The sequence below is a fragment of the Pangasianodon hypophthalmus genome, chromosome 15 (assembly GCF_027358585.1).
Source record: "Pangasianodon hypophthalmus isolate fPanHyp1 chromosome 15, fPanHyp1.pri, whole genome shotgun sequence".
Classification (NCBI taxonomy): domain Eukaryota; kingdom Metazoa; phylum Chordata; class Actinopteri; order Siluriformes; family Pangasiidae; genus Pangasianodon; species Pangasianodon hypophthalmus.
In genome coordinates this window covers 6,502,524-6,519,170 of record NC_069724.1, presented here as the reverse complement: position 1 = coordinate 6,519,170, position 16,647 = coordinate 6,502,524, and the positions used below count along the sequence as shown (strand labels likewise).

The following is a 16,647-nucleotide window of genomic DNA, read 5'->3' as shown; positions in this document are numbered from 1 at the left end:
TTAAAGGAATGCTGTAGGAGAACATTATGCACAATGAACCATAATGCACAAGGAAACACAAATGCTGTATTTCTGTAAAGAAACCTTCCCTGAATACCAAACGTTAACTAAAAAAGATCTGTTCTCAGGTTTCAGGAAAGAAAACAAAAGTTCCCACGACATTCTAGGCTCCAATATGTGTTAGCTGGAAAACAATTAAAACCTACTGAAAATGTGAATATAATAGACATGAATCCTGCTTTATGAGATGTACATTTATCATTCCTTATTCATGCTTTCCACTTATAGCCCTTATAGAGGCAGGGATGTTCCAGATGGCACAGAGACAAGCCAAGCAAATCCATAAAGCAGAAAACAGTGGACGTCAGCACAACTACTCGTGCCACTCTTGCAGCTTGTAAATAAATTAAGGCCTTCTGAGAGATCCAAAGAAGCAGAGAAAGGCTTCCAGTATCCTGCAGCTCATCACAAGATTGCTCAGTTTTTAATGCGATTACAGCATCTGGTCTATGGAAAGTGTGCTAAAGCTTGCATGTGCTAGTAATGCTCAATTTAAGATAGGAGCCAGGAGATGTCATCCTCAGAGTTTAAAACCCCAGTTTAGTCTGATCAGCTACTAGCTGCCAAAACACAGGCTGAGCTGGTCATGCTTGGAGGGCATCTTTGCCAGCTGGTTAGTGCTGGTAGAAAATACTTAAAAAAAAAATACTGCTACTAATGCAAATAGACAAGTTATTTTTAAGAAAATAACACAACAGTCAGTTAAACTTTTATTGACCATTTGATCAGTTTATAAAGTAATAAGGAATCTGGAAAGAAAAACCTTACCAGCTGACAAAAATGGTCTACCAGTTTGACCTGCTGTGCCTGAGTTTTGACAGCTGGTCAGCAGGGAAATTTCAAAAGATTGTGTTTATGTCAGTATGTGGTATCACACAGATATTTATTAACAGTAACCTGCAGAAATGGTAACAGTGAACACCATAGCAAGATCTGTTGACTATTAAGTTGACTAGCTAGCTAGTTCATGTAGGATTTTTTGTTTGTTTGTTTGTTTGATTTGCCTGACAGGGTAGGATTCATCTTCTTTCCTAGTAAAATTGCTTTAGAACCTTCTTTCCAGAACCACCTTCTGTGCAGTGATGTGTGAAGAAAAGCTAAGCTAATCAGCCTTTTTTCCTGAGGTAAAAATAGGTTTATCACTATAATACAATATATAACTACAATGTGTTTTGTATTCTGTGTTTTGGATTTGTAAAACCATGCTAGCTATGCTAATCAGGCTTTTTTCCTGAGCTAAAAATAGGTTTATGGCTACAATACAATATGTAATGCTTTTTTATTTTGACATTTGTAAAATCATGCTAGCTAAGCTAATCAGCCCTTTTTTCCTGAGGTAACAATAAGTTTATGGCTACAATACAATATATAACTACAGTGTGTTTTGTATTCTGACATAAAATCATGCTAGCTAAGCTAATCAAGCTTTTTTGTCCTTAACAAAAAAAAAAAAAAAAAAGTTTATTGCCACAGTATACCCTGAAACCTTTATTCTCAACAACTTCAGCATTGTCATTCATATTCACAGCCCTTTTTAGCATTAAACCCTCCTAGCATTATGGTTACTTTCTAACTAATTCACAGACAATGGAAATACAGCTAATCTTTTAGGCAAAACCTGAGCATTATGTACACCTCTAGATTGTATCTAACCTCATTGTCCATTTTAGTATCGTGTGAATCTGTCATATATGTTGTTTATCAGTCACCCTTTATCAGTAATCACCCTCCGCTCCATCTATCAATGAAAAGGGACCACCGCTGTCCTGATATTATTTGGGTGGTGAATTAGTAGTATCTGTGGCGCTGATATGAGTCTATCAAGTAGACCAGCTTTGTTGGGATTTTAAAAATAGCTCAGTGTCAGTGAGGTAGGAAGGAACAACAAAAATAACAACATTCTGTGCTGAGGTCCACCACCCAAATAATATCTCGTCAGTAGTAGCCTTATGGTGGTCCCTTTTCACCGAGGGAAGAGGTGACCGTGGATCGACACATTTAACAGATGGACTATAGCCATAAGGATGGGTGTATATCTCAGTGGTCGAGCATTTGACTGCAGATCAAGAGGTCTCTGGTTCAAATTCTAGTGCCCCCCTGGCAGTCCTTCTCCATATGGTTAAGCAGAAGAGATTTTAAGTCCCAGCACTGCTGACCTGCTGCTGTTTAGCCCTCTAATAGGGTTTTACCTCAGTGTTATTCTTAGACCCTGACCTATTTAACTAGTCTGAGGATGGTAGAAGACTACAAATGCACTTTTGAAAATGTAACTGTAGCCTTTCATTCAACTTACTCAAGGGCATCGTAACACCGTAAGGGAAATAGTGCAACTGACTACCCAGGGCCACTAGGTGGAGGAGGCCGTTAAGGGGCGTTTAACTGGAACTGCAGTTTGACAGTACAAAAGATGCACTTTTGATGTGGCAGGGAATCCATACACTCACAGACTACAAACCCCAATCACCCATTTTAACAGCTGCTAGTGCGTTACTCCCTAACGAACTGAATGCTTTTTATGCCCACTTTGAACTTGCTAACAAAGACCCCCCACTACTAGCGCCCACAGCATCGCACAGCTCAGTGTTTACACAATCATTCCAACCAAACTGATACACATGCTACTGGATTTAGGACTCAGTCCCATCCTCTGCAACTGGATGTACGTGCGGATAGGCATGAACACCTCCTCCTCTCTGACTCCCTCCTCTCTGTCTCTCAACGTTGGCACCCCACAGGGCAGTGTGCTGAGCACCTTGTTGTACTCCCTGTTCACACACAACTGTTTGGCTAGATACAGCTCAGACAGCATCATAAAGTTTGCTGATGACACCACCGTTGAGGAACTGATTACAAACAACAATGAGGCAGCCTACTGGGAGGAGGTGAGATTTCCTGCAGTCAGCAATCAGCTCCATGCCTGTAGTCGCTGACTCCAGGAAAAAAGGAGGCACTATGGAGAGGGTTCACACCTTTAAATTTCTTGGGGTCACCCTTAGCTCTACTCTCAAGTGGACGGAGCACATAACAGCTGCCATTAAAAAGGTCCACCAGCGCCTATACTTTCTGAGATGTCTGAGGAAAGCCAGTTGTCCAATTTCTACCAGTGTGCTGTACAATCCGTCCTCACCAGTGGCATCACATCCTCAGCACAGGATAAGAAAACTCTGCAGAGTGTGCCAAGGCAAGGCGCATCATGAAAGACTCTAGCCATCCTGCACATTCACGTTTCTCCTTTCTGCCCTCAGGTAAAAGACTCATCAGCACACACACCTCGAGACTCAGGGACAGCTTCTAACCCCAATGCCATAAAACTTTTCAACTGTTTCTCATATAACACAAATAAGCCCCGCTAACACTTCACTGACAATGCCAGGACATTCTGCATGGTCACTTTCACAATCATTCCTGCTACAGTTATATTTTTATATCTATGTTTACATATTTTGTAATTTTGCTGCTTCAGAGCTCCAGGGTCCCTGGGCCTGTCCTGAGCTTGGGTTACTGTGATATTTGAAGAAAACATTTTGTATTAGCGTACACAAGTGTATATGTACGTATAATGACCATTTAAAAACATCCTGCCTCTTCAAAAATGGTATCTTTCAATTACACCTATACTACTATATTCGGACTACATATCCCATAATCCTTTTGCCAATGACGCGTCAGAACACCCGAAGAAGCTTCGTGTTGTTTCTAGAAGGGAGCTGGGAGCCGTGCGGAGTTTCTGTTAGGTATGTAATAACATTTTGTTTGCTTTGTATATATATGTTCAAGCATTTTCAGATATTACTGTTAATTGCGCATACTTTTAAGAGTCGTCTTTTAGCAGTAAAGAGTGAAACATGCCAGCTAACGCTAGCAGAAACACAGCGCTAAGCTAACAAGCTAACAAGGTGGCTATGTGTCTGTGACATGTAACTTTTAGCTAAATTTTAGTGTTTTTTTTAACTCATTTACTTCAAATTTAGTTTATACTTAGCATTATATGTTTATGTAGTTGCATTTGGCCTTAAATATAATGCTTGTTTTTATGTAAGTATATCTGTAAGCTCTGCTTAGCTGTCAGATTAGTCACAGTCTGTAGTTTAAGTATAAAATGCCTGGTTTGTGGATTATTATAGGTACAAGAGCATGGATTAATGTGGTTGAGATGCATTATTAATATTAAGCGTTCATGTCCAGATTTCCTGCTGTCTCAAGGATGACACACCAACACTTATATGTATTCTGCACTTATTGGTCATTTTATTTTGTATATACACTATAAGGCCCAGAGTATGTAGACACCTGACCATCTCATACTTGTTGACATCCCATTCCAAAACCATGGGCATTAATATGGACTCCATTTGCAGCTATAAGAGCCTCCAGGCTGTGTGTGAGATTCTGGAGTGTGTCTGTGCCCAATCAGGCAAAAACAAGCGTTAGTGAGGTCAGGCACTGATGGTGGTTGAGAAGACCTGGCTTGCAATAGATGTTCCAGTTCATCCCAAAGGTGTTCAGTTGGGCTGAGGTCAGGGCTCTGTGCAGGCCACTCGAGTTCCTCCAGACCAAACTCACCAAACCATGTCTTTATGGACCTCGCTTTGGTCACAGTGGCACAGTCATGCTAGAACAACGAAAGAGCCTTTGCCACACTGTTGCCACAAAGCCGGAAGCATACAATTGTCTTAAATATCTTTGTATGCTGTTTCATTAACATTACCTTTCACACGATCTGTTCACGCAGGATGGATCACTCCAGAGATTCCAGAGTCCAGTGGCAGGGCTTTACACGACTCCTGCCTAAGCTTGGCATTGCATATAAGGGTCTCAGGCTTGTGTGCAGCAGCTCAGCCATGGAAACCCATTCGATGAAGCTCCTGATGCACTGTTCTTGTGCTGATGTTGCATTCAGAGGCAGTGTGGAGCTCTGTAGTGAGTAATACAACAGAGAATAGGCGATTTTGACGCGCTACATGCTTCAGGCTCGGCAACCCTGCTCTTTGATTTTGCATGGTCTACCGATTCATGGCTGAACTACTGTTGCTCCTAGATACTTCCATTTCAAGTTAATAGAATTTAAAGTTACACAAACACACACACACACAGAGTAGTTGCACTTCAGTTACTTACTGAGACTTTTTTTTTTTGCTATTTGCTGTGCACAATTTGTCCTTGTTTCTGACTGTTTATGCAAAAAAGATGCAGTTATTTTGTTTTAGGCATCAAAAGTCAGGATTTCTGAAGGTGCCACTTGCGTAGTTATGGACCACACAGGGTTTGATATCATGTATTGGGAAGAGTTTTTGTTTGTTGGGTGTTGCATGGAGAAACGGATGCAGTTACATGTGTATAACATCTGTGTGGAGTTAGAATTGTTCCACTGGGAATCTGAATTGCAAAATATGAACTTGAAAGTTATTATTTTGAATTTGTATCATAGCATCTCAGACTGAATTTAAACTGAAATGAAATTTCATTGTTTGCTAAAGAGCAATATAAAATTTGAAACTGAGATGCATTAAAGGTGACGTGGTCAAAATGTATCCAACCTCATGATCTGCAGAATATTTTTCATATTAATAATATTAAATTGACTTTCCACAAGTGATTGACAATACTAATAGTTTTGATATCTATGCTGACTGACAGTGTATTCTTTTAAAAATTGTCCAGGCAGAATTGAGCTATCGATGGAGGGTGAGACTGAGGCATTGGCTGCCATGGCCGATTCTTTGAAGGTCTCGGACACAGGAGGACATCCAGATGGCCAGAGCACTAGAAATCAGGAAGAGGACTGTTTTTATGACTGCGAGGAGACCTTTCCTGCAGAGAGAACGTCACTTGCCATAAATCAAACAGAGATGACACACAGTGAAGGAACAGTGAATGAATTACAGACAGATTCCATTAGAAATCCTGACACAGGTGAAGAATCTGCACAGGCTTCTAATCCATTTGAAGGAAATGCTGCTACAAGGGGACATGAGCCACTGGAGAAAGATACAGTGCTGGCAGAAGGAGCGTATGAAAGGATTGGAGAGGGAGATGAAAGGAGGACAGACACGGACTCAGAATTCAAGGAAGAGGCAACAAAGCTTAGTGAGTATGATGACGAGTATTTACGAGAAGCAGAGAAAAACCTGACAGAGGAAGAGAAAGAGGTGAGCATTTTTACTTTACTTTGAATGCATTTATATTGAAATTAATAAACTATTCATTATTGCAGTGGCCTTATAAACAGAATGCCACAGAATGATATCTTAAACTGGCTCGAAGCTGCTGTTGGGTTTTAATAATCCCATCTGGACATCTGGAATTTAGCCAAAAATGAGGTTATTCAGTGCTCATGGATGCACAAGCACAGGAGTAGAAAAGGAAACGATATTAGACATGGAGTACTATAAGGTAGAAGAAAACAGCTTGTGTCCATATTTAAATCAAAACAGAGGCAGCTTGAACAATAAGTGTGATTTTATAAAGAAATTAAAAACCTTTAAGTTTGCCTGTAATGCGATGTGAGACCAGCTGCCAGTAACCTTGAGGCTATTGTTCTTTCAATGACCTGACAAGAAATGTGTAACTTTTAAAATATTAAAAGTTAATAAAATAAAAATTAGCTCAGTGACTTTGACCATGGTATAGTTGTTGGTGCCAGATGGACTGAATTGAGTATTTAAGAAACTGCTGATCTCCTGGGTTTTTCAAGCACAATGTCTAGAGTTTACACAGAGTGGTGCAAAAAACATCCAGTGAGCGGCAGTTCTGTGGGCAGAAACACGTTGCTGATGAGAGAGGTCAGAACTGTTGAACCATGGTGAGCAGAAAAGCAACTCAGAAAGCACAGAAACTGGGCAAATTGGAAAACGACCAGGCGACGCCTTTCCAATCTTCAGATGACCAGTTTTGGTGAGCCTATGCCCACTGTAACCCCACATTCCTGTTCTTGACTGACAGGAGTGGCACACAGTGTGGACTAAGATCTGCAGTTGTAGCACCACAAGGTTCGATATTTTGTGCGTTCTGAGATGCTTTTCTGCTCACCATGGTTGGATAGACTGATTATTTGAGTTACCATAGCCTTCCTTTCAGCTCGAACAAGTGTGGTCATTCTCCTCTGGCTGGAATTCAGTGAAATTCAGATTCAAATTTTTCTCACAGCATGCTCCAAGAGTCTTTGCCAGATTATTGCCAACATCTGAATGTTATTATTTTGTAATGTGTGAATGCACTAATTATTGTAAATGTCACCCATAATTTTTTTTCTTGTTTGCTGTTCCTTTTATAGAGCAGAAAAGTAGAGAGTATGGCACTGAAAGAAAAGGGCAACGCACAGTTCAAGAACCAGGGTGAGAATAGAGAATAATTCGGTTCTAAATTTCTCACCACATGCAGCAACACAAGTCATTTTTCTTCTAGGTGCACTTAAAACATAACAATTTCTGAACAATCCAATAGTAAGGATTCAATTAACCAAACGCTCTGTATTTGCTGATATTCACAGAGTATGTAGAGGCTCAGAAATCGTACACTGATGCACTGGCAGTCTGTCCTGTGTGCTACAGCAAGGAGAGGTCCATCCTCTTCTCGAACCGAGCAGCAGCACGCATGCACCTGGTACACTTTTACACATCCTACCAGCTTTTTCTTACATATTAAACTTGTGAATGTGTGAAGCTGATGAAAGCCAGTGAAATCTTATTTACTCTTAAGTCAGTATTACTCTCGAATGAACACTTCTAGCCTGGAATGAAATTATAAATGGGCTTGTGATAATATTTTGAAGTCTGATAAAAAAGGAGAACTGTGATTAGAGTGAATTAAGAGTTTAATTTAATTTATGAAATTAAATATTTACATGATCTCTTTATTGTCAATTTGTGGTTTCTCCATTAGGAAGAGAAAACAGACGCCATCAGTGACTGCACTAAAGGTATAACCTTTTTTCCTCTCTCTCTCAAAATGTGTTTTGAGTAGGGCTGGGCAATACAACGCTATAAGATATACAGTATAATATATATAAATTATATTGTGGTAAATTGTACACTTTTCTGAGATATTTATTAGTAATTAGTAACAGTTACAAACTGTACAAATTCAAAGCAGCTGATTAGATGTTAAAATTTTAACAGATGTCAGAACTGTTTTTTTGGTTTTGTTGATTCAAATGTTGAATCCATCTACTTAACTGTTAGAGATCTAATCTTACCCAAAGCACATTGCAATAATTTATTTTGGTAGCCATTACATAACATCACTGGAAACGGTGTTTTACAGTTTTTTCAAATGCAACACGACTATTAGGCTGGCAGTTTGTTAGCATACATGTATATTGTGATACATATTGTATATTGTAGAAATTTCTTCAATTGCAATCTCAGTTCCTGTATTAAAGAGTACAGATTCTATATACACATTATATAGAATATATAAAGTACAGATTCTATATAAATATCGGAGATTGTTTGATTAGTGATTTGCTAATAGAGAGTCTGCTGCTTGTTTCGTCTGGTAATGTAGGACTTTTCAGTGACAATCCAGTGATTCTATTTTCCCTCAAAGAGCTCATTGTGCTACAGCATTCAAAAGTTTGTTTCTGCAAACAAGTGTGAAGAGCCACTCGGATTGCAACGTTCAAGATTCGGTAACTTGTTTCCAGAAAAGTGTACAAAAGAATCAGACTCTTCCTGAAGCTAATGCTGGTGGCTCACCAAAAAAAGAATAAATTGAAAGACCCCTTATATATTGCAGCAACATACTAATGATGAATAAGGTGACTGTGTGCTTTTAGGCTTTTTAATTTCACTAAGAGGTGCATTAAAATCTAATTCTGTAAAATGAGGTGAGAAACAGTCAATTAAGTTATTGAATATCTGCCAAATTAATACAAAAGTGTATCTAATGTGGAAGATTGTTCTGACATGTCAGGAGAAGGCTCTAGCTAGAAAAAATCTCAGATGTTCTCCAGATTGCTGAGTTAGCACTGTCATAGAGAAGAAGAGGAAAAATGTCATGGCTCAGGAAACTTGAAGCTGCTGGCACGAAAGGCAATTACACAGCACTTCTGAAACTCTGTAGTGTTCCCAACTCTTCTTCCATATCTCTCTTCTCCAGCTATAGAGCTGAATCCAAACTATGTGCGTGCCATTCTGCGAAGAGCAGAGCTGTATGAGCAAACAGAGAAACTTGATGAAGCTCTGGAGGACTACAAGACTGTGCTGGAGAAAGACCCAGGCATCCCGGCAGCAAGAGAAGCCTGCTGTGTAAGTTTCTTTCACCTAATCTTTATACTGCAGGATTCAATCTTACAATAAAGCTGGAACTGTTCATGTATTTAGAAAATGACCCAGGCAGTTAAATGATCACAAAATGATCAGCAAATAATTGATTTTCGATTGTAACGAAGGATTTTAAATTTTAGCATGTCCAGTTCTAGAGTGAACTGCATATACAGCCGTTCTCATTAGATAATCACTAACAAATCGCAGCAATCTATTACTTTAATAATCAGTCATAATAATAATCAATGACTGTGTGGTGTGATGTGGCTTGCTGTATAGCAGAGTTACTGTTGCCACCCTGAAGTTGATTATTTTCCTATAACAGCATATCCCAAAATATTTTTTTCCTCTAATACCACAGCAAATTTCCAACAGTTTCCATTTTCCATTTATTAAAGAGCGACTTGTCATACTTTTATCTGGGTGCCAGGACAAATACCTTTACGGATGGTGGGTTCAGTTGAGCTGTACTAGAGGCTTGAAGGGAATGTGGTGCAGAGCGAGGTGTGAAAAGTGCCTTCAGGTAGGCACTCGCTGGTCCGTTTTTGGCTTTGTAGGCGAGCATCAGGGAATTGAATCTGATGTAGGCAGCTACAGGAAGCCAGTGGAGGGAACGCAGAAATGGGCTGGTGTGGGAAGACTGAAAATAAGTCGCTGCATTCTGGATCAGTTGCAAGGGTCAGATAGTGCACAGGGGCAGAGAGTCAGTGGTGTGCATTTCACCATGTCCTTTTCTTTCAGAAAAAATTGTGCATAAATGATAAATTTGTGCATAAATGATAATGAGAAAACTAGCAGACATGGTGTAATGTTTCATTCCGTAATTATTGCATGCTCACCACTTACACCACTTAATTTTCATATTCGCATGAGATTTCCGCAAGATTTTTTTTTAGTATGTATGTATTTTTTTATTTATTTTTTTTTTGTAAGGGTCCCTTTATGGGCTCTGTAGGTTGGCAGTGTGAGGGAAGAAGGACAGTTGGTTGTTCAAAACTACCCCAAGGTTGCATTGCCAGATGGTGTGATCCGAGAATTGTCCAGGGAGATCACAATGTCTTGACATGAGGATGCATCTGGGATTTAGTTTCAGCTGATGAGCTGCCATCCATGACGAGATGTCCGACGGACATGTTGAGATCCGTGCAGAAACATTGATGGAGGAAAGGAGAGGATGGATGGTATCAGTCCAATACTCAGTATGAGTAGATATTGATTATTGAAATTAAAATACATTATTCAAAAAAGATTTTCTGGTGACCACAAAAGAAGCTAAATAAGCTTTGAAACATCAAATCAGTACACTTTCAAGTAGTATTTAATTAGTGTCTAAGGTTGTTGTATCAATCCAGAATGATCCGGTCTGATCAATCTCTACTTTTAAAATGAATTATTATTATTATTATTATTATTATTATTATTATTATTATTATTATTATTATTATTATTATGCAATTATTGAATTTTCATAATGTGTAATTATTTGGAAAATCCACATTTTTAGGTTTAAATTAATAATTAATATTCTAATGTGTCTGACTACTAAATATTTTAAGAGTTTGAAATATAAAATAATTTTCCTCCTATCCTTACATGAGCCTAAATAAAACTTGAGCCAAATCTGACCCAACAACTCTGAAGTTGAATTAATATTTCAGGATTTCCAGGGTGATACACAGCAGCACAAGATCACCATTTCCTTAAGAATATTTTCTACTGACTTAATAATACTGCTTTAATTTTTCAGTATGCCAGTTACAAACTGCAGCTTTTAAACCACAAGAACATATGGTAAATACAGCTGCAATAAAGTTTGCACGACACACACACCCTTTCCTGTGTCATGCACAGCACTCAGGACAAAATCTAAACTTTTAAATCTCATTGCTGACATATAAACAAGATACTGAATTTCCATTTATAACTTGGAATTTGTTTGGCACACTGTTTAACATTGTATCTTGTGTATCTTGCATTGCCCATCCAGTTTCTTCATATGTTAAGAGAGAAAGATGTGACAGAAATTAGATTAGGAATATAGCTATTATTATATATCATATTTAATCCTGCATTACATTTACACCCTGTTTACTGGGTCATGTAATTTGACCTATTTTTTCCTGCAGAGATTACCACGACAGATCGAGGAACGAAATGAAAAACTGAAAGAAGAGATGCTGGGTAAGATTTTTTTTTTAAATTGTATTTTGATGCATTTTGATATTGAATGTCTTCACAATAGAGAAGTCTAGTGTAATTTCTATGTGTTTTTGTCTGTTGTTGGGTGTGGGTGTGGGGGTGTGTGTGGGTGGGGGGGCTTGGTTTGTTGTTTGATTTGTTATTTTCCTTCGGCTCTGTTCATCTAATCTAATCTGTGAGCTCATGAGTAGGCTAAAGGCTAACAGAATGAGAGCAGAGGGACCAAATGTGCTCGCTGTTCCCAGAACAAAGCACTCTGAGTAGACTGCAGTACAGAACATTTTTATTCAAAAAAAGGGGGATTACTGAAGCAGGTCACAGTTTCAGCTTGAGAATCTTTAATCATTTTGAGATCATTCTTTTTGAGAAGACTATCATGAATACACTGCAGGTCACATATGATTCTCTTTTGTTAATGTTCTCAGTTGAAATATACACATAATATATACAGTATATTTTTTATTTATCCTTATGATTACATGCTGAAGGTTACATGTACAGTTTAAACTGATTACATTTTTGATGCATGTCTAACACGTGAATACAATATATCAGATGATTTAGGGTGCTTTCACACTGCGTGAGTGCTTTTTTGTGCAAACATGAAAAACAAACTTGCGTGACAGGCACACTGTAACCATAGCAGTCCTAGTTTGTGTCAGCTAATTAACAAGCCTAGCTTGCTATCTAGATTAGATTAATTATTAGTACTAAAGATGAAATAAAGTGTGGTTTAACTCTGGCGATGAGGGACTTGTTTGCCTTCACGGTAGATTTGGAGGCCGAAAATCATGAGAAGAGGAGCCACATCTCGTACAAGTGTCTGTCTGAAAAATGCCAAAGTTGAGGGGGCTTCTCAGTGGGACAACAGGAAAATCATTCGCCATATTGTTGAGAGAGTCCGAGTTATTGTTGAGAGATTCCGAGTTTGAATCTCGATTATATCACATGGCCGGGAACCAAGGGAGCAAAATTGCGTACTCTCTCTCCAATGTCAGTCACATCAACACTAGACAATTGTGAGTGTCTGTGAGGTCATGTATCCAGTACAGGGCAAATAGCGCTTTCCTCTGAGTGTGTTACGCAGCATGAGTAAAGGTTCAAAAAAAGTTCAAATGCAGTTGGCTGGTTTCACATGTCTCTGAGGAAGCTCGTTAGCCTTTGCTCTTGCCAGTTGGTAGCTTTTGTATGATCAGGGAGAGATGGCTGGTGGGTGCGAATTGGCAGGTGACCAAATTAGGGAGACAAAATTTAGGGTGTTGGGGTTGGAGCTTTCGGATTACCCAAGTTATCTCATCATTCACTCAATAACAGAGCTAATTTTTCATCAACACTCTTGTCCTCCATTTTTGTTTTTCTCCCTTGCCCCTCAATCTGTGATCTGATTAGTCAGGCTTGTATCACTGTTCTTTTCTGATAAGTCATTCTTTTCTCAACTTTGAAAAGAATGACAACTTTGACTTTTTAAAAATGTCTGCATTCCGCCCACTTTGCTGCCACTTCACGTAACATAAAATGTAAAATATGTGCTGGAGGTTGAGAGAAAAATGCACCTTTACACAGCATTGAACTGGAAATAATAGTTCAGGCGGGTTTTTAAAAATGTGAGCAAGTTCAGGATATTTTTAAAGTTAGCGCTTCATAAAAATAGAGTGAGGATGGAACAAAAGCCAAGCTCCTGTCAGCTGTGCTGAGCTTCACAGCCAGGTTCTGCTACTGTTAGAACAATTCAGTTGCTGTCTAAAGCAACTGTGCTTTAAAAAGCCATAATATTTGACATTTGCCTTTGGGCTTTTTCTAATGAACACTGATGCCAGATTACAATCTGCAGCCATTTGTACCAGCTGAACGCAAGTCAGGGTGTCTTAAACCATACGCTGAGAGTGGGTAGTTTAAAACTAATGGTGTGTAGAACTGACAGTTAGGAAAAGTCTAAATATGAAATATGTTTTTATATATTTTTTTCGATCTGCTTATTGATTCCCGTTCTAATTTGGTGGCTGGTGCTGTATTTTTATTATTCCTGTGACAACTTAGATGTTGTGTGTCATGCTTACATCACAGGAGGACGTTGCTAGCACCATTACAATGCCATTTAATAGGAGAAAAATTTTAATGTGAAAAACAAAAGATCAAAAGCTTCTTTTCTCACTCACCATTTTCTAATGCCATTAAACATCATATTAATGAGAAGTCCAACATAGAAATAGTGGAGACGGCAAACTGTGGACACAACGTTTCAGAATTCAATGCAGTTATACAACACGGTTAAGCGATCTATGAGCTGACGAGCATGATGGAATTGACGACAATCTTGTGGCAGCAGTGCAATGAAATCATGCAGATGCAGGCCAGCAGCTTCAGGTAATGTTCACATCAACCATCAGAATGGGGAAAAATGTGATCTCAATGATTTTGACTGTGGCATGATTGTTGGTGCCAGACGGGCTGGTTTGCGAATTTCTGTAACTGCTGATCTCCAAGGATTTTCATGCACAACAGTCTCTAGAGTTTACTCAGAATGGTGCAATAAAGAAAAAACATCCAGTGAGCAGCCTTGTTGGTTAAAGAGGTCAATGGAAAATGGCCAGACTGGTTTGAGCTGACAGAAGGGCTACAGATAACCACAGTTGCGGTGAGCAGAAAAGCATCTCAGAATGCACAACACATCAAACCTTGAGGCGGATGGGCTACAACGGCAGAGGACCACGTAGGGTTCCACTTCTGTCAACAGAAAGTTGAGGCTGCAGTGGGAACAGGCTCTCCAAAACCCAACAGCTGAAGAGTGGAAAAACGTAGCCTGGTCTGATGAATCTCGATTTCTGCTGTGCCACACAGATGGTAGGGGCATAATTTGTCGCCAGCAGCATGAATCCATGGACACAACCGCCTTTGTGTCAACAGTCCAGGCTGGTGGAGGTGGTGTAATGGTGTGGGGAATGTTTTCCTGGCACACTTAGGGCCTGTTAATACCAATCAATCATCGCTTGAATTCCACAGCCTTTTTGAGTATTGTTGAGGACCATTTGCATCCTTCCTTCCACGGCCACAATTTACACATCTTCTAATGGCTACTTCCAGCATGATAATGCCCCATATGACAAAGCAAATGTCATCGCAAGCTGGTTTCATGAACATGACAATGAGTTCAGTGTTCTTCAGTGGCCTTCCCAGTCACCAGATCTGAATCCAGTAGAACACCTTTGGGATGTGGTAGAATGGGATATTATCAGCATGAAAGTGCACGTGAAGAATCTGCAGGAATTACATGATGCAGTCATGTCAACATGGACCAGAAACTCAAAGGAATGTTTCCAACATCTTGTGGAATCCATCCCAAACAGAATTGAGGCTGTTTTGAGAGCAAACAGAGGCCCTACCCAGTATTACTATAGTGTTCAAATAACGTGCTCTGTGAGTATAGTGTGACTGAAGGGGAAAGGACATGCCATTTGCCTCTGGTAGCGCTTACATTCGTTTTACAACAACATCAACTAGGTGAACTGTGACCTGTGAATTCGCATGTCTTGGTGATCACATCCACCAACATAAACTAGGGTTTTTGTGGTAAAATTCTTTTTTTTTTTTTCCTCTGTCTGTTCTCTTTCCTTGTTAGTAATGTGAGTGAGCAAGCAGACAAGGGCGTGTGCCTGTTTAAATATTCCTTATTGATCAGACTGCAGTCACCGCTTCACAGATATAAACAGACACAGACAAATGTGATATACTGTTTTATTGACCATTTCTTTTCTTTTTCTTTTTTCCCCACAAAGGTAAACTTAAGGATTTGGGCAACATGATTTTGCGTCCTTTCGGCCTCTCCACTGCCAACTTCCAGGTCAAACAGGATGACGACACAGGATCCTACTCTGTTAACTTTGTTCAGAATCCCAACAGCAACAACAGATAGCAGCATGGACACCCCTCTACAGCACAGCAGCAGCTACCAGAGTAACGCAGCAGCGCGCCATCAACATGTTCGTCAGTGTATTGTAACATAATACTGCTTAAATGATCAGTAAAAATGAATCTGGACGATCACTGCTTGGTCACTGGTTGTCTCTATTGGGGTTGTTACTACATTTACAAAGCTCTGAGTTCCTTCCAAATTGATTTTCCTTTTGACAGACTATAATAAAGAAATCACAGACTATAAATCTCATAACCATTAAAGTTAGACTCGCTTAAGTAGGACATTGCATGAAAAATACTACAGTACTAATTTATTTTATCTAATGTAACACGAGGTATCTCAATACAAACAATCCAAGTTTGCATCCCCTATTGGTTTTCAATTGGAAAAAGAGATGGGTGACAAAGGAATAATCAGAGGCTCTGTTTAACATTTTCTTGGCATGTTGTAAGTCCACTTGTCCCCTTAGAAGGACAGGTCACTGCAAATCAATAAAAGGTTCTTCTGACTTATCACTTTAATCCTATGATTTCTTTCCTGATGGGAGTGGCCTCTTCCAGGATGACCCCGCCTCCATCCACAGGCCACGAGGGCTTATGAAATGGTTTGATGATGAGAAAGATCAGATGATAAATCAGATCAGATGATATATCATATGACCGTCTCAGTCACAAGATCACAACCCAACTGAACACCTACGGGGGATTTTGGAGTGATGTGTTAGACTGAGCTCTCCACTACCATCTTCAAAACAACTGAGGGAATATCTTTTGGAAGAATGGTGTTCATCTTTGTAGAGATGTGTAGAATCTGTACCAAGGAGCACTGAAGCTGTTCTGGTGGTTTGTGAAGCCCGACACCTTACACTGTTTGTTTTCCCTTTAATTTTTCGACCGTCTGTATACAATCTGGCAGTTAGAAGGGAATTTGAATCTGTTCAGTGCATTTGAATGAGTGTGGAGACAGCTATAAAGGCTATAGTTACAAAGTGTGGACAGACAGTTTATTATAGTATATTTACACTCACTGGCCACTTTATTAAGAACATGCTATTCCTCAAATATTCAACTGTCCTGTTTCAGCGAGCCTGTCTCCACTGTAGCCTCAGATTCCAATTTTTAGAAGACAGGAATAGAACCTGATGTGGTCTGCTGCTGTAGTCCATCTGCCTCAAAGTTCACTATGTTGTGTGCTTTGTGATGCTTTTCT

At 39.4% G+C, this 16,647-nt stretch overlaps 1 protein-coding gene across 4 annotated transcripts; it reads left to right on the top strand.

Moving 5' to 3' along the window:
• The first annotated feature begins 3,687 nt into the window (after positions 1-3,687).
• On the top strand, positions 3,688-15,950 carry ttc1 (tetratricopeptide repeat domain 1). Of its 4 annotated transcripts, XR_008303853.1 has the most exons (9): positions 3,703-3,794; positions 5,726-6,209; positions 7,334-7,394; positions 7,550-7,662; positions 7,942-7,978; positions 9,160-9,308; positions 10,260-10,507; positions 11,453-11,507; positions 15,299-15,367. XR_008303853.1 is itself a non-coding variant. In XM_026938836.3 (8 exons), the coding sequence occupies exons 2-8, from the start codon at positions 5,739-5,741 to the stop codon at positions 15,433-15,435; spliced, it is 1,023 nt and encodes a 340-aa protein (XP_026794637.1). In that variant the 5' UTR covers positions 3,688-3,794; positions 5,722-5,738; the 3' UTR covers positions 15,436-15,950. The 4 variants fall into 4 exon arrangements, 2 of the variants coding, with proteins under 2 accessions (XP_026794637.1, XP_026794636.1); XM_026938836.3 differs by lacking the exon at positions 10,260-10,507 and having other exon boundaries at positions 3,688-3,794; positions 5,722-6,209; positions 15,299-15,950; XR_008303852.1 differs by lacking the exon at positions 15,299-15,367 and having other exon boundaries at positions 10,260-10,525.
• Positions 15,951-16,647: the final 697 nt, after the last annotated feature.

Coding starts and splice junctions, on each gene's coding strand:
- ttc1 (XM_026938835.3), top strand. CDS start 3,718: ATGACGCGTCAGAACACCCGAAGAAGCTTCGTGTTGTTTCTAGAAGGG. Junction 7,395..7,549: donor CGCACAGTTCAAGAACCAGG/GTGAGAATAGAG, acceptor TGATATTCACAG/AGTATGTAGAGGCTCAGAAA. Junction 9,309..11,452: donor CAGCAAGAGAAGCCTGCTGT/GTAAGTTTCTTT, acceptor TTTTTCCTGCAG/AGATTACCACGACAGATCGA.